Below are 22,460 nucleotides of genomic sequence, written 5' to 3'. Positions count from 1 at the left end.
ATTCAAAGTTAATTCTAGCAGAGTCATCATTGGTTCAAATTATTTTTCTAAGAAATAGGCTGTATTAATTTCTGTCTGCTATTGTGAGGTAAATGGGAGTTAACTCAATTATCTAAAAAATTAAAATGTGAAAGGAGGATATATGTTTAGCAAAGAGAAAAAGGCCTCATTGGAAAAAAAAAAAGTACTTAAATTGTAACAACCAATAATTGAGTAGTATTTGATTAAATGAGCTCCTGTTGAATTGCATACAAAGGCTTGCACTTTATATAGCTCAGCTTTATATACTACATGCCATTTAAAAGTTTGTTTATGTGATAGCTTCTCCCATGAATTTTTATGATAAGCTTTCTTCATAGTTTGTCATAATAAGGAGTGTGGCCACTTCAGAATGTAAGACAAGTCAGCTACCACGTTCATAGAAGGTAATTTACAACCCTGGAAAATCACTGGAGAATTAAGAAAGAGTTGAGAGGATATATAGATTGAAGGAAGATAGTCAATCTTGATTTAGAAAAATGGAAACAATATGTTTCCTGAATCAGCCCCAATCTAAATAGAACAGAGCTGACTATGATCATAGTATAAAATAAGCCTTCTGTAACATTATCAAAAATCTCTTTATTCATGGATACCTTATTTGAATTCATGTCTATTTTGTTCAGACACACTGTTTTCAAATATAGGTTCCAATTTAAAAGATCAAATTTTAGTCACGACAGACCTTCTGCATGTAAGATTATATAATTTGCACAATATTAAAAATACACCAATATTGGGCAGTGAGTTATACTAAATGTCATATTTTTTTCACTTTGGTAAATTATTTTATCTTTATTAATAATACTTTCATTTGTTCTGTATTTTATTTCAGAACAAATTCACAAGCAATATGTGAGTAACAGATAAATATAGCTATAGGATTGACTACATACCATTAGCAGACTATTGAATAATCTGATTTAGAGGAAATGAATTGAGTTGCTACTGTGTGAATGACAAAGATAAATATTTTTTGCTAAGTGCCTTTAATTTACTAAAAAGAACTGCAGTTTACTGCTATTTTGCCTGTGGTTAAGGAAAATTGCCCCAGGATTTCCAGACACAGTATTCTTTGAGTACTATGCAAAAGAATTCAAAATGTTCAAGTTAAAAGAAGACAGAAATACATGGCTTTGACTGCAAAAGATGAGCTTTAGAGATTAATAAATTACTAATAAGAGTCCCTCACTTCTGCAGACCAACCACTTTCTCTGTTTTGAAGCAGATTCACCAACAATTCTGAGTTTCAATCCTACCGTTGTTGGCTTAAGCAGTTGGAAAACCTAAAATCTCTAAAGAGCTTTGGTTTCTAGCTAATTATATGAATAATATCATTGAATATCTAATGACAGTAGTTTTCTCATTTGCAATATGATAGTGTGGTGTTGCATAATATGGAAAAATACTAAATATAAAACCCTAAAAATTTAAAAATTGTAGTTCAGATTTTAGATTAAAGAAGGAGTTTAAAAAAAAAAAATGATCACAACCTATAAGAAAAAGACAGATAAGGTCATTGTCTCAACATTGAAACAGTACTCATAACACATAAGCCATAGGGAGAAAGTGTAAACAACATATATAAAAAACAAAATGCTAGTGCCCATGTTGTATAAAGAATGTCTACAAATTAATAAATGAAATTCAAACACTCAATAAAAATGTGAGCAAAAGATAAGAACAGACAACTCACAAAAAAGAAACCCTTATAGCGAATAAATATATGAAAAATTACCCACCTTTATAGTAATAAGAAATGCAGAGTATAACAGTGATATGAAATATCATTTTATACTCTATCTGATTGGCAAAAATGTCAGTCTGACAGTGCTAAATCCTAGCAAGAATTTGAGAGAATAAGTGCACTGTTCATGGGAAAGTGAATTGTACAAGCACGTTTGACAGCACTTTGGCAGTATGTTACTTCAATAAGCTGAAAATGTGCACAAGATATGACCTAGTGATTTGACTTTTAAGTATTTATTGTGGAAAAACTCGTGTCCGAACAAGAAGACACGTATGTAGCCAGTTAGTACAAAATAAGAGGAATTGAAGAGGTAACTTCTAGGGTTTCCAACTCTGAATCTTCAGATTTGTATGTTAAAATAGAGGCAACACCTCTGAATTCAGACTATGTCATTTTATATTGAACTAACAATAACTTAATCTGTACTTTAGAGAAAATGTGTCATTGAAATCCATATTAATGGATTCCCAGTGAATGAATTAGCTATTAAAAGAAGCTGAAGTATCTCCAAACGATTTGAATGAAATTTAATAGGCAGGTTGATTAAAATTTAATAGCAAACTTGTTGGCTATTAAAAGTGCACAGTGTGATAAATCAAGATGTCAGCTCTTCAATTTATGACTTTAGGAAAAAAATGATGAAAGAGTTCTTAGCGTTTAATGAAATATTTCTTTTTTGACTTTGTAATTTCATTGTTCGAATTAAAACATTAAAATCTAAAATTATGGATTCTGTGATTTTAAAACTTATGTAACTGAAAGGTGTCATGTAGATTCTATTCGTTGTTTTGTTTAATAAGTGACTTGGTATTGATTTATATAGCTATCCCTGTTTTATAAAGTAGCCCAACCAAGTTGAACTAATCATTGTTTGCTCCTTCTGTAGATTGTTTATATGTGTTGATATTGTTTTGCTACACCAAAAAGCTAAAAATAGGAAACAAAATACTTAAAATAGGCAATGCCTACTGAATCCGTTCTCTGTAATTCTGAAGCTTCTTCTTTTGTCTATTTACTTTCTTTTTTATTCATTTATTTTATATAATTTAATACAAGAATATGAAAATAAAGTAATTCAATATTATCAGAAAGTGTATGGAAAGATTAATGAACTCCTACAAGGCTCCTAATAAAATTATGTTGAAACATTTTTTGAGGAAGAGGATCCTAAAAAATATTTTGAAAATCACAGATTTAAACATATTTAAATAAAACTACCAGAGGTCATGTGTGACCTTGAATAAATTATAAATACCTCAGCCTGTTATTCTTTATGTATTAAATAATGGTGGTAGATTAGATGATGTTAAAAATTGTATTCAGTTATAAATTTTGAGTTATAACCTTTCTCCATAATGCAATCTTACAGTCAATTAGGTGATATAAATATAACATATATTTGGAGTACTTCTAATTTACTTTTTTCAGTTTTCTTGTTTATATTATATTTTACTCACTAAGGAAAGAAACTTGCCTCTTATTCCTCTATACCAGTTTTTTAATTCTTTGTAATGGAAATAAAAGCCACTGGACTCTTTCAGCAGAAGGAAGTGCAGACATGTGAATGTGCACAATTTAGCATACAAACATATACCTAAACCATTTTACATGCAGTTTAAGGATTTCCCAACTTCATATGTCTCATCTCCCTGTGAAAGATCCCTTGCTTTACACTGAAGTTAGTGTTCTAATGCCCTAGAAAATACAACCATTAGAAAAACTGTTTTTGCCTGTTACAAATTAAGTCTCCACTGTGGGGCAAAATTAAGGTCTGAAAACAAAAATAGAGAGACATCACTCAGTAGTAACTGTGTTTTATGCAAAACTCTAATTTATATACATTAATGTATATATTAGAAATGACTTCATAAGAAATGTTATGTCAAGACAAAGGAGAGAGAAACATAAGGGACTGGACTAGAGGATATTAGAGAAGAAAGAACCATCAGAGTATAACTATTTTATTAGGATAAAGCAAACAGAACATTTGTCATCTTAAATATTTATAGATAAAAGAATTTGAAAATTGAGGCATCTTGCTATGTGACTGTTGATGAATGGTTGTATTCAGTTGGTTCATTAGATCACCAAGGTTTTGAATTTTAAAACTTTGGCCATTCAGTATGATCAAACCAGAGTGTAAGTGCATTTAAAAAAAGAAATAAAGTCTGAGGTCAGAGTAGAGTGGCAATTCAAGTTATTTTAAGATCTTTTCAGTATACATTTGTTAGCCTGCTGTCAAGAAGAAGCGTTGTTTGAATTATGTTTCTGAATGATAGAGTCAAGTGAGATCCAACTGTCATCCTTTTTCAGATGTGTTTTTTACTTTACAGTTTCAAAGCACATCATTCAGCCTTAGATTTCCAGTCCTCAGTTACACTGAACCAGCCCAGACAGTGCTGTCATTCAGGGCCTCCCAATGTCAAAACACCTATTCTATTTTCATAAGAAAAAAAAATCACAGTTTTGTGTTAAAACTATACATTTGAGAAGAGTGTGACTCATTATTTCATTCAAAATTCACTCATTCACAATTTTTATATCAGTCTAGATCTTCAGGTATAAATGAAGTAAAAAAAAGAAGAGAACCCTTCTTAAAATGACTATGAGTTTAACTGAATCTATTTCAGTGGCTTTAGGATCTGACTTTCTTCTAAACATGTGTTAAAGAAACTTCCCCAAGTTTTTCAGTATAGAATACGAAATTCATTTTTGCTTTGTATCTCACTTTCATCAGAAATAAAAATTTTGTGCTGGGCCTTCTATTGAAAACCATGGTAATGATTCACATATATTGTTTTCCTTTATTATTTATTTAGTTATTGAGACAGGGTCTTGCTTTGTCGCCCAGGCAGGAATGCAGTGGTGTGATCTCAGCTAACTGCAACCTCTGCCTTCCAGGCTCAGGAGATCCTCCTGCCTCAGCCTCCTGAGTAGCTGGTACTATAGGCATGCTCCGCCATGCCTGGCCAATTTTTTTGTATTTTTAGTAGAGACGAGATTTCACCATGCTGGCCAGGCTGATATTGAGTTCCTGACCTCAAGTAATCCACCCACCTCAGCCTCCCGAAGTGTTGGGTTACAGGCGTGAGACACTATGCCGTGCTTGATACACATATACTGTAATTCAATCTTAAATAATTTTCCATGGCTTTATTAGAGGGCTAATTCTTGTTTCTGATAGCAATTAAGCAAGTATGACTAGACCGTAGCCAGGAGTTTGTGAGTTAAATTATTAAGGAACTGTCATTTTCATATAGCCACTTTATTTTTAACCCAAATTTGGGCTTTTTACTTTGAGTCATGGCAGGTAGTGAGTTGTTTTTTGTTTTGTTTTGTTTTGTTTTGTTTTCTGTTGTTATCCACAGTTAGTATTCAGGTAGCCTTTTGTATTTCCAAATAACATATGATTGTTTATTTCTGCTTTTAAAGTTTAGATAGTAGAGTACCTGGTATAGGATTAGAAGGAAATAAATTACATTAGGAACTGGACAATTGACACTATTAAAAATTTACTAAAATTATAAGACTACTCATAATGGATAAATTTGATTTAGTTTTATATTTTCAAGATGCCGTCAATTTCACGTAAGTTTTTTCATTAATTAAACAAATATTTTTTTGAATTCTAGGGACTATTGAGATACTTGATGTAGAGCAGTGAAAACCCCTGTATATCGCTTTTTCATGGTGCCTCTCCATTCCGGGAAAAATTAGCACATGAACACATGAACCTTCTTTTCACATATGTAATATTGTAACTATCTCGTCCTCCCTGAGCCCCCAAAATTCACCATCATATGTATGTCTTCAAACTGACTAACGAGTAAGCCCAACTTTTCAGCTGAGAAACAGTGACAGATGGTCTGTAAACACTGAACTTCTTGGAAGTCTTCAACAGTTTCACAGCTATTAGAAGGGAAGTTTACAAATCAGAAGCTGGTTGGAAGGAAGAGGAAGAGACTGGGTAGACAGAATCCTGGAAGACAGTATTAGAATTAAAAATGACCTAAGTCAATTGAGGAGACAGCCAAAAGCAAACAGAATAGACTTCAGCAAAGGCAAGAGAAATGCAGTGCAGCTACAGAGAAAAGACAAAAGTAACTTTGCACATAAAAGGGGGAGGAAGACAGCTTCTGTGCAAGTTTTTAGTTAAAAGATCTAGGCATTGGCAGCAAGCGAGGTTTTGTTTTCAGCACAGTCAGTGCTACTATTCAGAAATATAATTGAAATGCTTACTTAGTGAGTGTGGACTGTAGGAACTATGTGATAGTACCTTCCAGAAAAATTGTACTTGTTTGGTAGAGTGATAGGAAGCATGTCCTCTCGAGGTCACTCCGAGTCCTAGTCATGGAAAAGTATTTAATTCTTACATTAGGTGAATCAAATGAGGAAAAATTGTTTGATTACTCAGACATATCCCTTACTCTTTCATACTCACAAACCGACAGAGCTTATCTGTGTCTTTATACACTTTGAAAAACACTAATCATCAAATTCCATTTCTTTCTTTATTGTTTCTGTTGCTGAAGACCTCATTTGAAATATAACTCTCCATTTGCAGAGTTAATTTCAGAAACAATAATTACATTGATTTCAAATGGTGCATGAGGCATGAAAGTGAGTGCTAGACAATAAAGAAACAAGTGATTTTTAAGTAGCGATTATTTTCTTTTGTCAGGAAAAGGTCCTTAATAACAAGGGTAAAGAGGAACATGCATTTTCCTTAATACTTTTATGTTATTTTTTATAAGTCTTTATATGGTTTCATTGTAACCAGCAGATAGATCTCCAGTTATGACTGCATGACACTCATTAGGGCTACAGATCAATAACTGATTCTGGATTACATTGAGATGTGAAGAAGCAACCTACCAAAGCCACATGGCTGAGACTAAATATTGTTCCATGTAGCCACCATTGTGTCATAACACTTAGCTATATAGTATTTCTGCCATTGTTGCTGGATTTTCCAGCTTTGCAGAAATGATTGAAAAAGAAAATGAACTTTAGGACTAACTGTCTTCTCAGATTAATAGTTTCACTGATCAAAGTAGTTTTAAAATACATTCAAAATTAGAAAACACTTACAAAAACTGACAAGGAAGCTTATGCCAGGATCGATATAACCACATAGAATATTTTTAAAATCTTTGATAGTTTCATTAGAAATCCAATATAAAACTCCTCTTTCTTTGTATGATGAATCCTTTCTTGTATTCTTGGCTTTTCAATAAAGTGAATGATAAACACAGAAACCAGAAAGTTGAGTCATCCGCTTCTTGCTTGCGTTTGATTCTTCCCAAATCAATTGTTCCTTATTCAAAAGTGCATTTTTCTTTTTTCAAGTTATCTTCTTTTAGATCAACAGGGAAAAAATGTATATCTATTTAAGACAAAGAAATATTTTACTTTTGGAGCTATATGAAGCAAGGAAGAAGAGTGGCGTGCAATCTCCCTACCTTATTATTTGTTTTCCAATTAGTTCAAATTAGATAATGTATAGCAATGAAGGGAAATACGGAGAGATGCAACTGCAAGCCTTAGCCATAAAAATCTTGCCCTTATTTTTGAGGGAGTATAAACAATTTTGGCAATTATATGTTTTTTAAGATTTTTTACACTAGTTCAGTTTAACTTATACCTTTCATTTTCTATTTAAATGCTTATTTAGGGTGATTTTAGAAATTATTGTATTAGAAAACTAATTTTACTTTTTTACTTGAAAAATATCTAGAATAATAAATATAAGATGGGAAGTATAATTTACAGATAATTTGGTTTTCTAATATGCTATGCAGACTAAATCCTGTTATTCATCTTAAATTTGCAGAACATCAACAATATAAATGTTCAAGATGCACGATTTTTTATTTTTTTGTCTGAAAGGCACTATGATGAACTCCTTTTTTCTCATAAAATACCATATATTTAATTCATTAATGGAAAATAATGCCCTTATAGGCCCATTACACAATAGATTGTAAATCTGCCGTTGCACTATGTAAGAACATTTAGATGTATATGTTTTACATCTTCACAAAGCAAATATTGAACACTTAGAAAGTGAAAAATTCGGTGACAGTTCTACGCTAATTATTTGCAAGAAATACAGGATGCAAACACATGAGTTATTTCCTGAATGAACTGATGCCTTCCAACTCTAGAGATCTGACAAGGGATAGTGTCCTTTAAATCAAGAGATGTTCATTTTTTCAATGTTGAGGTTAAGACATTTGTTACTTGACTGATAATTTACTCTGACAAAGAGTTATAATTTAGAAAAGATCGAAAATATTACTACCCACACTTCCCTTCTCATTTTTAACAGTTTTTAGGAGTGACTTTTTTGTTGTTGTTTCATTAATTTAATATGGATTGCTAAAGTGCTGGGATTACAGGTGTGAGCCACTGTGCCCGGCCTAATTACTTATTATTTTGAGATAATTGTAGATTCACATGCTGTTGTAGGAAATAATACTGAGAGATATTGTATCACTTACCCAGTTTCCCTCATATTTTGTGAAACTATACTGCAATATCACCCCAGAATATTAATATTGATACAATCCACCACTCTTGTTCAGATTTCTTTAGTTTAACCTGTAGTTAATTGTATGTATGTGTTTAGTTCTATGCAATTTTACCCACAAAGTAAGTTCATATTTACACCATCATAGTGAAGATACAGAGTAGATGATTTTATGACCACAAGGATGCTTCATGCTGCCCTTCATGACAATACTCACTTACTTCCATCCTCTATCTTTAACCCCTGGCAACCAGTTATCTGTTCTCCATTTCTATAATTTCGTCATTTCAAGAACATTACATGTATAAATGAAATTAAACAGTATGTACATTTTGGGGATTGACTTTTCTTACTCAGTAAAATTCTCTAAAGATTTATCCAAGTTTTTATGTGTATCAATAGTTTGTTCCTTTTGGTTGTTGACTAGTATTTCACGGTATGGCAATACTACAGATTGTTTGACCACTCACCAGTTGAAGGAAATTTGGGTTGTTTCCAGTTTGGAGCTACTACAAATAAAGTTGCAATGAACATTCATGTACAGGTTTTTGTGTGAATGTAAATTTCCATTTCTCTGGGATAAATCTTCAAGAATGCAGTTGCTGGGTGTCATAATAATTGCACAAGTAGTTTTATAAGAAACTGCCAAACTGTTTTCCAGAATGGCTGTATTATTTTACATTCCCACCAACGATGTCCAAATAATCATTTCTCTGCATTCTTGCCATCATTTAGTATTTTTCATCATTTTTATTTTAGATATGTAGTAATGTCTCATTGTGGTTTTAACCTGTATTTCTTTAAGGCCAATAACAATTTGTTTCATAAGATTATTTGCCACTTGTGTATCCTCTTCCACAAAATATCTGTTTACGCTTTTGAACCATTTTCTAATTGGAGTGTTTGTTGTTGCTATTAGTTTTTTTTTTTTAATGTTGACTTTTGAGACTTCTTTCTGCATGCTCGATACTAGTTCTTTTTTGGATTAAAAATATTTGTAAATTTGTTATACAAATCTGTCTCCCAGCCTATAGCTTGTGTTTTCATCCTGTGATGAAACATATACTTGTCAGTTCAACATGACTATTCCCATGCCATTTGTATTTTCCTTTCCTTTGTGACTTTTTCTTTCTTTCTCATCTAACACAAATACACAATTCTATTATTTTCATAAATGTCCTAAGTATATTAATAAAACTTCTCCTCTGATCTTTGCTTCTTGGTTAAATGGCTTTGGAGGATGGAAAGTTGCAAGTCATGCTGATGGTGTTAGAAACTAAGAACAAAAAGTATTCACAAAAGGGTGAAAGAATTTAATACTGTTTCGTTGCTATGTCAAATTCCAAACAGCCAGTTGGGAAACGGAAAATGGAGTGTTATATATGTATATATATGTATATTGCTTGAAATTGTAAACTTAATAATTTACTTACAATATTTAAAAATAGCATCTCTATGATTTTTTATCAGATTTGTAAGATCACCAAATTAGTATGCTTACCATGGTGTACTAATGGGTGATTATGTTTTGTTTTATTTCATCTTAAATGATTCCTCTTCATAGAATTTCAGAAATATCAAATTCTGTTGTGTCAACAACTGCTCTCCAAATGAGTGTTTTATCATAAATGTTGCCTTTTATCCTTTTTTACTTTCATTGGAAACAACCCAGTGGTTTCTGTGAATGAGGGAATGTTTTAATTTTTGCTTTTCTTTTCCTGTTTTAAACTTTTTTTGACTTTTGTTTTGTGTTTTGTTTGTATGAATGATTAGATTTTGCTTTTTTCATTTTCATTTTCATTTTTAGCAAGCATGGAAATATATTCTAACATACACCTTGGGAAAAAGAAAACCTTAAATGTAGCTTAATCAACATTGTAAATCATTTTCTTTCTTTCCCATTGACTCAGATATGTGCATTGTTGGAAATGTGTGCTCTAAGTGGCACATTTTTTTAGTCTAGTTAGCTGCCTGCCTGTAATCAGGACTATATCAATTGTTGTCATTCTAAATGTTTCCTTTCTTTTTTTCAAACACATTTGCCTGATTGACCTTTTTTTTTTTTTTTTTCTCTGTCTTTCTATGGGGCTGCTCCAGGAGCCATGGCTAATCATCTTATAAGCAATGCTCTGCTTCGTCCGCATGGTACTAACAATCCCTATAATACATTGCTTGGGGAACCGGCGGTCTGTAACAACCCTTCTGTCAGCATGTACAACGCACAAGGTGTGCTGGAGTTTATCTTAAGTTTTTCAAGTGAGAGTCCCATTTTATGTAGCTTTTATGGGCACATTCTATTTTTCTTTCTCCTGCTTTTCTTTGTTTTGGAAGCAGACATGCAGACTCCTTTCGCATTCCACCCTTCTTGGTGCTTTTATTTTCCATTTTCCTTAGGTTTTCCTTAGTAAGAAATGGATTCCTTCTGATAAACAAATGCCTGCTTCATCAATATGTGTTTGTTTCTCCATAATGTTATAAAATGTATTGTGGTTTGTCAGTACTTGTTGTTCATTTGTTTTTATATTAAATATCTATGTATTCATTTTGAGAAATGAGATATTTTCTTAAGGTAAGTAACATAAAAGAAGACTTGATTCAGTAGTCTTAATATTACAAGATCAAGAAAATAAATCTTAATTTGTTATACCATAAAGTACACTCTGAGCACAAACCATTAGTACTGATGAAAGCATTTAAATCAACTCTGGGGAGAATTACGTTGAACTAAGCAGTGGAGGATAAAAACAGTGTACTGGGCAGTAGCAGCTTGGGTTCTGCCTTAGCTCTGCCATTGCCAGTAAGAGCTGGCTCGGGCAGATCATAAAATTGCTTTTTCTTCTGCAGCTACATGTTAAAAACAAGGCTTTTGAGTATGGTTCCTCTGTACGTCCTCTAGCTTGAAAATGACCCAAAAATTAATTGTATCTCAGAAAAAAAAAAAAAAAAAAAAAAACCATAGATCTCTTTAAAACCACTTACAATATAAGCATTCGGACATGGTTTTATCTTTCCTGAGTATAAAAATGTGTTAGGGACACAGAAAACTTAAAATATATCATATGTAAAGAGACCACAAGAGAAAATTATTCAAATAAAAGTTTTTTAAAAGTCCTAGTCAGTGATCCACTTACTTGAAATTATATTTGAAAGAAAATTCACAATTACAAAGAGACTTCCATGATTCTTTCAACTTGAATGTGACTGGCAGTATTTAAATTTTCTAGGCAATTTTAAATAACATTTCTACTATCCTCTGTGGAAATCTTTGTTGTTGTTGTTGTTGTTTTTCTTAGTCACAGGTGAAAGATTAGTGGTGTGAGTATGTGCAACTTAGTGTGAATGTGCCATTGCAGAAAAGGATATATTTGTTAAAATAAGGCCATTGTGTGTCTAAAACCATCTGCGCTTCCTCAGGAGGCATCTTGCCAGATACGAAGGATGATTTTACATTATTTCAGAAACACCAAAGTCAATAATCAAAAGTGACTGCAGGAATATAGGCAAGTCATTTGTCGATACAATGAAATAATTCAGCTCACTTTCAATTTCAAATTTCTTAAAGGGTGCATGTCTTTAGAATTAGAAAGCATAGAGCTCATCGAATTCTCTTTACATCATTGCTGACATTCTGTCAGCTTGTGCTTAAGTATTTCCCCTAATGGGGCCCATCCTACCTCAGAATCTCATATATTCTATTGTTGAAACACTCCATTTGTTATGTATATTTTTTTCCTTCCTCTAAGCTGAAATTTGTCTCTGGCCTCTAGAACAAAGAAGAGCAAAGCATTCTTCTGTTGTCTATGGCAATCCTTTAAATACTTGGAAACAGCTATCCTGTCTTCCTTTAGTCTTCCATTTCTGTAATGAATCAGAACCATCAATATGAGACAGTTTCTGGGTCTTTCTTCTTGGTTACCCCACCTAAAGTGTCTCTTTATATCTCAATGTCCCTATTTCATTGTAGCACTCAATGAATTGTACATTACACAATGTATCAGATGTGGTTTGGCAGGACAATTTAGTAGACCCTATAAAGGCTTGTTTTATTTTGCTTTTTTCTTTATTTTCCTTAGGACAAGTGACAGGTTAATTGTGTCATTATAAACATATTAATATGTGCTGACATATTAGTAAATTTTGAATGATGTTAAATGAAGATTTTCACCCTATCTGGAAATTAAATGTATTCTACATTTATTCACCTTACATAGAAGAGTCATAGGTAATTATTTCAAAACAAGTAATAAATTTGGACCACATTTTGTTTAACTTTTTTGCTAATTCAGATATAATTTCTAATTTCTTATATAATGAAAAAGTAACACTGATTAATCTGTATGTTTTTCCTAATTCAATATCTGCCTTCTTGTCTTACTTTATTTTTACTGGTATCTTAAAGTATGAGATTTTTCCAAGGATGGAATACTTCCATAAAAACTATCAAACTGCAATTCTCACAATGTAAGAATTTTAAATAATACTGTATTGATACAAACTTTTATTCTTGGGATCTATGATTGGTTATTGCTACTGAGATTATCAATAAATACACAAAGGATTCTTCTGAATGAATTTGTCTTTTATTCCAGTAAATTCAATAACTTTACTGACTTTAAAAAAAAAAAAGTAAATAACTTTATTAATGTTTTCCAGAGTCAGAAGTTGAATTGTACACTATATAATGTTTTAATATTTTTTAAGATGTTAAGAAACTATGGTAGTGCTTAAAATAATTCTTTTTTACCACTGACCAAAAATAAATCTTGGTGATTGTCATATTGCTACTAATCTTATGCTTTCAGATGAATGCACTTATATTCTTACTGGCAAGGTGAAATCTTACATGAAATATAGGTGGCTCGGTATGTACTGGAGTGGTTTATATTGAATTACCACTTGGTTCTATTCTGTGGGTCCTCTGGTTCAGTTGCACCAATGCTATCCAAGCATAGAAGCATTCTGATTTAAAGTATCTATTCTTGGTTGTAACACCATTTATTTAAAATATGTAAAGATGTGTTTATTGTGTCACTGAAGCATACAGAATTAGAAATGAAGATGAATAATATACTTTTATTACATTGAATTCAGAGTCTATCTGGAAATGTTTTAAATTTCATGCTGAGTACTTCTTGTCAGTATTAGGACCATTATCTTCTTGTCAGTATTAGGAATTTAATTTTTGTAAAGATAAATCTCATTATACAAAAACCTGTCAACAAAACATAATTTAGAGAGGAAGTCATGATTTTACTAAAATAATTTACATTTTAAAGTAATTTAATTCAATTCTAAAACTTTAAAGAAACATAGTCCTAGAATGGAATATAGTGAAGAATATATTACAGTTGGTAAGAATACAAGATCATTTTAGAATGTATATAAATAGATTTTCTGTGATAGTATTCAAAGCCTAAGGCAGATGTGAAGGAGATTGAAGCTAGACAGAATTGGAAGAAGTCTCGAAGACTTTTTTCTGATCCCAGTTCTGCCATATTAGCAGGGTGTGGTGTTAGATAAAGGCTCAGCCCCTCTGGGCTGCAGTCTCCTCTTCTCTGAAAAGTAGGAATTGAACTTCAGTGATTTCTCATGTGTTTTCCAGTTCTAAAATGTTTTCATTTAAGGAATGAGCCATAATGAGCCTCCAAGCATTTACATCTCTTGATATACTGGCTTGGCCCTTCCTTTCAAATTCTTATTCTTAAACTCTTTTGAAACTTTAAAAGAGATTTCCTTTGCATTTTGAAATGTTGTTGATCTTTTTCTGAGAAGCAAATCAACCTTTAAAGTACTAAAACTGTCTCTTTAAACTATCATTAAATTATAATAAGATAGAACCCTTTGCAATGATCTGGCCCAGTGAATTTGCTGGTTTTTATTTTATGATACTTTAGTCTTTTTGTAGACAAAATCAGCAAGAACAACTCTGTTAACTTGGTTAAGAGGTTTTTTCCCTTAAAAAATAATTTGGACAGGATTGTTGTTTAAAGGATCAAGTCTCAAAATGTTTGATCACATACAATTGTGCAACAATCCAGAAGAAAACCTAATATTGTTGGTTGCGTTTTTCCCCTCTCACATTTTCTGTATTCAGAATAATAAATACATTTAATCTTTTTTCCTCCATAATTACACAACCTTTGAATATGAGTTCCAAAAATGACAATGTTGATCAGTTTTTATTTAAAACTGATTTTAAAAATTCATATATATAAAATAGGGAAATAACTTTTGTGCAGGAAAAGAGAAGATACAGAAGGCGGGAAAAAATGAACACAATTATGAAAGTCTTCAACTCTGGTTTCTCTGTGTATAAAAGCTTCAGATTTTATTTATACTTTTACCGAAAAAATTTAAAATTAAATAACATTCCTTGAAGCAGGTATACTCTAACATACACACACATATGTGACATTGAAATATATTGGTGAAAATAGTCATGGTCTGCCCTCAAATTTTTACTCTCCTTGGTTTATGTGATAATCTTAAGTGTGTATTTGTTTGAAATTTACAAACGGTGGAAACACTTTTTAAAAGACTCAGTATATTAGCATGTGTTAAGGGGGATTTCTTATTTTCTGACTAACATTTCAGTATTTTTAATTATGAGAAATCATGTAACCCAGACTCATGAATTTTGGGGCAGTGGAAATTATTTCCTTTGACTCTTTTTTCTGCATATCATCAATTTGCTTTTTACTCATGTTTCTTCTACTGTCGCTGTAAGCTTACTTGTTGTTTTTTCTTTCCTTTTCTTCATGCTGTCGTTTAGAGCCCTACAGAGAGACAAGTATGGGAGTAAAGCTAAACATTGCATATCAAATGTAATTTTTTTTAGTTCACTTTTATTGCATCACATATAGATGATGTAGTTATTAAAAACAGTTCATCTCACAATTTAAAAACTAAAAAGCCTATGAATCAACTTATATAAATATATGTTAATAGAGATTAGACGCTTTTGTTGTCTGATTCTTTTATTGTCACATAATCAACATAGTTGTTAAGTTTCATGTAATGTTTGTGTGAGTTAAATTGTTTTTAAATTAAGCATTTATTTTTGCTAAGTAATTCATAAACTTTTAATTTTTATTAGTACATTCCATCATAAAAATGTGTCACGCGCAACATATCCACTTTATTTTACTATGGCTGTTTTCAGCCCTTACCTAATGCATTGATAAACCGAAATAATAAACACGTGTTTCAATGCATCAGCCATCCAACCATAGCCATCAAGCATACCATAGCAGCTTCTGCAAAAGCTATCACCCATCACATACAGCCCTTTAAGAAGCATTTACTTTTATTTTTTCTTAACATTGTGGATTTGTCTACAAGATATAAAATGAAAATAAATTGCTTCACCCTATGTCTGTGATGGCTGCTTATTAATACAATTTATGCATTGCTAATTTTGAAAACTGTCCTAGTTGAATACACAGTATGCATCAGGAGTCCAAATAAAAATTGACATATTTGAAACACATAATTTAAACCAGTAATGAAACTAGTTGGGTTTTGATAAATAACTGCATCACAGATATAGAATGAATGCTGTATTTTCACAAGTTACCAATATATTAAGAAGTTTAATAGAATTCTCCAATTAATTTTTCTGTAAATAAACACCCTTTCTTATTTACCAGTATTGGTTAAATGTGTTTTTTTCATTTTGTGGTTGCATTTGAAGTGATTTATGAAACTACTATAGATTCTTGGATTTCTGTTCGTTCAAGGGAAGGCAAAAACCTTGAAGAAATATGTGGTCAGATTTATTTCACTGCAGCTGTTTCTTACCAGAATAAAATGTTTATCCTCTTTTAAACCCAAACTTTAACATGCACACAAATCCATCATTCATTACACAATGGTAACATTAATACTGACACAATGTTTTCAGGCACCAGATACCTGTGTCTTTCCACATTCTTTTGTAGTATTACCTAATGACCCTAAAAAAAATCTCTGATGGGATAGTATACAATAACATAGCATATAATAACAGCCAAAGTCCTTATAGCAGAAAAAAAAATTGGAAAGGAAATCCAAATACTTTTGTTTTGAAAATTCCTAGGTGTCAGTTCTTTTGACGTGCCATTTATCTGACTAAACATTACCTCATGACCTCATCATTCTGACAAATTTAACATAATCCTTTTGTGGTTTTCTATGTAGGGATTATTTTTAATCTTACAAAATTAAGTATCAATTTATTAGACACTGCTTATTGCTTTTACTTTTGACCAGTATATTCAAAGTACCACACATGAATTATGTTAATATTATACCTATTTTGATGTTAAGACAATATGTAAAATTAAAGGTAATGAATTATTTAACTGACTTTGATGTGTATAAATTGAAAGCTATGAATGACTATACCAAAATTTTGTGTTATTTCGTCAAGTTATAACCAAATATACTTCAAATAATGTCAGCCAATGTTTGTGTGGCAATTGCAAATTGATAATTTATAGGTTTTTAAAAATTCTTTTAAAGATCTACTTTAAATATGATTTTCCCATTTATATGATTTCAATCACTGGTCCAATTATACACATATATAGATTTAATAATATTTTAGGTTTCCTTCCAAACATTTTATACTTAAGTAAATGCTAGCAATTTATACATATTTCATAGTCGATGAATGTTTTTGCTTCTGTGTTTGTGTGTGTGTTCTATGACTTGTTGGATATAAATGTCATAGTATCTTGTAATCTTTTTCAGAGGGGCTTCTGAACAATGCCAGGGATACAAGTGTCATGGATACTCTACCACTGAATGGTAACCATGGCAATAGTTACAGCATTGCCAGCGGCGAATACCTGAGCAACTGTGTGCAAATCATAGACCGTGGCTATAACCATAACGAGACCGCCTTAGAGAAAAAGATTCTGAAGGAACTCACTTCCAACTATATCCCTTCTTACCTGAACAACCACGAGCGCTCCAGCGAACAGAACAGGAATCTAATGAACAAGCTGGTGAATAACCTTGGCAGTGGAAGGGAAGAAGATGCCATTGTCCTGGATGATGCCTCCTCGTTTAACCACGAGGAGAGTTTGGGCCTGGAACTCATTCATGAGGAATCTGATGCTCCTTTGCTGCCCCCAAGAGTATACTCCACCGAGAACCACCAGCCACACCACTATACCAGAAGGCGGATCCCCCAAGACCACAGTGAGAGCTTTTTCCCTTTGCTAACCAACGAGCACACAGAAGATCTCCAGTCACCCCATAGAGACTCTCTCTATACCAGCATGCCGACACTGGCTGGTGTGGCCGCCACAGAGAGTGTTACCACCAGCACCCAGACCGAACCCCCACCGGCCAAATGTGGTGATGCCGAAGATGTTTACTACAAAAGCATGCCAAACCTAGGCTCCAGAAACCACGTCCATCAGCTGCATACTTACTACCAGCTAGGTCGCGGCAGCAGTGATGGATTTATAGTTCCTCCAAACAAAGATGGGACCCCTCCCGAGGGAAGTTCAAAAGGACCTGCTCATTTGGTCACTAGTCTATAGAAGATGAGACAGAAATTGAAACCAACAAAACTGCTAACATCTTGTTGACTGTTCTGAGTTGATATAAGCAGTGGTAATAATGTGTGTACTCCTAAATCTTTATGCTGTCCTCAAAAGACAAACACAAACTCTCAGACTTTTTTTTTTTTTTTTTTTTTTTTAAATGGGATTTTTAGGTCAGCCCAGGGGAGAAAGATAACTGCTAAAATTCTCCTGTACCCCATCCTTTCTTGTCCTTTCCCCTTCAGATGGAGACTTCATTATGTTAATGAACAAGATATGAAGAAAATGGCACTCATTGTGGCCTTGTTGAATTACGTTGTGTCTGTTTTAACATCTCTGATGCTCTGTTACTAAAATTACAAGGACCTGCTTTTTAAAAGGCCAGAACAGTTGTCTGAAATTAGTAACAATGCTGCATCTAGATTGGAGTGCTGCACAAGCAAACATAAAAGCAAAGCAAAACTGTATCACATAGGGTTTTCGGTCACTCACAGCCTGAATTCACCACAACTGCAATAGCTGTGGAAAACAAAATAAAACAACAAAATTAATAATGAAATGGAGGGGAATTCTAGAATTATATGCTAAATGCATATTTTATGATTTGCTGTATTAACTGATGATAAAACTAATGGCAGAAAAAAGCTGAACAATTTCTATGTAATGTACAGATACTAGCATTGCACATATAGTCTGCTTTCTGTTCCTCCAGAATTTGAGTCCTGTTAATGTAGTAGAAAAAAAAAATTTCTTTTTCTTTTGTGCTGGTCTTGCAAGTTTGTCTACCAGTAAGAGAGCAAAGTTTCCTTCCTTTCTTCTCTTTCTTCGTTTTCTTTCTTTTTTTCTTTTTCGCCTTTTTTTCCTTTAAAACTTCGCCTGGCAAAAAATAAATAAATGAAACTATCACTTTATAAGAATCATTTTCTAGTAATGCAAACAAATTATTTTTTACAAAAAAATAAAATAAATAAAATTAGACTTCCTTCCCTCACTATATATCTTTATGCAGTCAGAATATTTCCAACAGTGTTTTTTGCAAACTAGAGCAGGACAAACTTTTATGTTTACAGGGCACATCTGTTGTAATGCAAAGCATATTTGGCAAGCAGTTCATCACCAGGACACTAGCTATGATTCTAGATGTCAAAAGGTGTCTATAGAACTAGTGGGACTTCTGCATGTGAAAACGGTTTTCCATAGGCATTAAAGTGCTGAATGCTCAGTCTGATCCCCAAGTGGGCACCTGCACTACCGATTTTTAGAGGAAATTCACTCCCTCATAGTAAGAATTGAAAGGTCAAATTATTTTGAAGTGATTTTTTTTAAAAAAGTCTTCTGTTTATTAACAGGAAAATTTATTTATTTGACAGGATTTTGAGTAATGTAGGAATACAAAAGGTAAATTAGCAGCACATATAATTTTTTTTTTAATTTATGATCCATTTTGTATGGTCTCAAAGTTGGATGACCTCATTACTAATATTTGTTGTAAAAGTGAAACTTGTTTGCCAACCAATAAACAACTGATTGAGATTTAGAAGATATTGTATTGATGTATGTACTATATGATTAATTAGTCTTTTTATTTTTCTCGCCTTTCTTTCCTTCTGTTTTCAATACATAAACTTTGCTAATCCTCCATGGCCCAAATGAGCCATGCAAAAGAAATCACTCTGCCTAGATGAATAAGCTAAGCACAAAATCTTACAGGTTTGCAGACCAAGTAAACCAGAAAAATGGAATGGGCATGTTTATTTTGGCTGAAATCAGATGCATCACTTAATTTTGAGCAGGTTAACATATATGTTACTATTTACTATCTAAAACCAGGTGCAGTCACTATGCTTACCTTTAAAAATAGATTCAATCAGAGATATAAATATCAAATTTGGGGTCTGGGTGAGTCATATTTTTTTCCTCCTTTGTACATTCCATTTTGATGTTAGAAATTCAAATTTCCTGAATTTGCTAAAAGCTGCAAAGAGAATATTCATTTTATAAAGATATAATAAGACTTTTATTGTGTTTTTTTCTTATTCTATGTGATGGAAATAGGAAAAGATAAAGAAGTTCTTTCCAAGAAATTTTCTAGATCTCTCATTACTGCAGATCCTTTATAGCAGTGTCCAGGTACAGATCCCCTGTTACGGCAAAGCTAAACGGAATCTGCCAAATTATAATTTCTCCTGTGGCGTGTTTTATCTTGGGGTTTCCTTTTTCAAAAATCTAAACACTATCCATCTATAAATGACTATCTTAAACCAAGTTTAGAGAATGGCCAATAATCTGTATATAGTTTATAAATACATGACAAAAAAATTTCTGCTAGGCCAGAGTGCATCATAACCTTCACATCACCTCAAAATATTTTATGTATCATTCCTTTTTAGTCAATTGGCATGAATATTTTTTAAGTCTACAGATTTTATGTTGGAGGAGAATGACAAGCATTAATGGTAATTCGGTTTTCTCACACCACACTATGGCAATATTAGCACGTCCAAGGCGTTTAACCCACCTGATACGTAGAATACATTTGGCAATAAAAGAATCCTTTTTAGATGTGTTTATGGTAACTTCAGAAACACAAATGTGGTCTGTGGATTATGAGCACTTATGCTTGTTTTGTCAAACAGTAACCTACATGAAAGTATCTCTGTCAGTAAGAAGCTGGTTTCACAGAAAAATGGGGAAACTACCTCAATTCAGCTTGCTGATTTTCTGACATTGCTACCTCCCTGCCCATTATTTTTGTGTTTCTATATGGAAAATTGAAGCAGGTAGCCTCTCAAGCTCTACATAGACCAAGTTGAAGAAAGATCACTTGAATACATGAACTGGTGCAGAAGAACATTCAGCATATAAAGTTACTACCACGCTCTTGCATCAAGAAAAAAGAGTGAGATTTTTGAACTCTATACATCATAAATGGCATGCTTTCAGAGAGACTTAAGATCCCAAAGATTATAACAGAGAGAGATTTCCCCTGCAAGTTTTATGTAACCATAATAAAAAATTAAATTGGATAAAGGAACTAATTTTACATACATTTCAATAGAAATTTGCATATATCTAATGTATTCATTTTGCCCTGTTTACACTAGCAAGGGTTGAATTCCTGAACTTGAATCTTCTTCATATACATTTTCTTATAGAGCTGTTGATGATTGATGATTTTTAAATTTTTCTTTTTTCTACCATCTTTTGTGACTCAATTTTTTCAATATCCTGAGACATTTATGATCTGCTTATCTGTATATTTTTATGTGTTCATCTGACTTTCCAGTAAGAAGTGAATTTCCATCAAACAGATATACTATAGAGCTATAATACAGCTTATTTAGCCAGTTAGAAGTAAAACTTATGCCACTGAAACAAACAAATGTTTACTTTCTTGTCAAATAATATTTTTGTAACATTTTTAGACTTGGTTGTTTTTCCTCTTTGAAGTCTAGTTCACATGATATTTTATCAGGGACACTAGCTAATGGACCTCATGTTCAGTTAATTCTGAAGCTGATGGATTGTTGCACAGCCCCTGTTCCTAATTGATAAATATTTGTGGCAAAGTCCAAATTTGGTGAAGGAGAAATTGGTTGGAATTAAATTTTATGGGCATCCCTTCCTGTTTCCACTATATTATAATTAAACACACTGAAGTTGAATAATAAATTACTGTGCTAAAATAATTATAGTAACAAAAACGAACTGACAGAACAATTATCTTGAAGTAACAATCAGGAAAATACATTAATAAAAAGCAGGTAAGGGAAATATCCTTAACTTCCTGTAAAAAAATAATTCACAATGCCTCTAAATTAAGATGTAGTTTATCATCTGTATTTTAAAATATCCATCATAACTAAAAATGTTGACATATTAAGGAAAGGATCTTTAAGATTTAGGTTTAAGATTTTTATCAATATTGATTGGTATGACAAAACTTTTCTTAATAGATATAAACATATAAGGGAATTAGTAACATTTATAAAGGACCCACATATTTAATTTTAGGCATTGTCTTCAGCTTCCCTGGATCCCCAACACATGTTGAAATGTTATTGTCAAGCTTGCTTACTTTAAGGAATGACATTAAAAACTTTGACTGACTTTCTACATTACTGTAAAGACCAAAAGGGAGAGGAAAAATAGTTTATGAGTTGTCTAAAGATCAACTCCAGACTAATCTATATCATCCCCTAACAATGAAGAAACAATTTGTGTTTATAATTTGTCTATCAGTACTGTACCAAAGTGCTACTGCTTGGATTTTTCTGCTGTATTAAAGAGATGGGGTCTTGCTCTGTCACAAAGACTGAAGGGCAGAGGCACAATCCCAGCTCACTGCAGCCTCAGACTCTTGGTCTCAAGTGATCCTCCTGTCTCAGCCTCCTGAGTAGCCGTGATTACAGGTTTGAGCCACAGCACTTAGCCTGTGATGTATTGTGGAGGGAAAAAAACACTACAGAACTACAATGCATGTCAATTCATTTAGAGAGTGAAAAAACCAAAAACTCAAAGTCTTAATTTTTTAGTTTTGAGCAGATCTGAAGATATTGTCATGAATATCCCTTTCTTCTCTAAGAAAATTTGTGAGATAAAA

General features: G+C 32.5%; 1 protein-coding gene across 8 annotated transcripts in view; it reads left to right on the top strand.

The window, feature by feature from the left end:
* ADGRL3 (adhesion G protein-coupled receptor L3) overlaps window positions 1-19,397 on the top strand; it is an 854,829-nt gene extending 835,432 nt beyond the window's left edge. For 6 of the 8 annotated variants that reach the window (XM_078001870.1, XM_078001869.1, XM_078001868.1 and 3 more), the window contains one exon: window positions 17,055-19,397. In XM_078001870.1, coding sequence (XP_077857996.1) covers window positions 17,055-17,854 — 800 coding nt within the window. In that variant the 3' untranslated portion in view covers window positions 17,855-19,397. 8 annotated transcript variants of the gene reach the window in all.
* The last annotated feature ends 3,063 nt before the right edge of the window (window positions 19,398-22,460 follow it).

This window comes from Macaca mulatta, chromosome 5 (assembly GCF_049350105.2).
Source record: "Macaca mulatta isolate MMU2019108-1 chromosome 5, T2T-MMU8v2.0, whole genome shotgun sequence".
NCBI lineage: Eukaryota > Metazoa > Chordata > Mammalia > Primates > Cercopithecidae > Macaca > Macaca mulatta.
The sequence above is the reverse complement of the archived record's forward strand: the minus strand, read 5'-3'. Positions and strand labels throughout refer to the sequence as shown.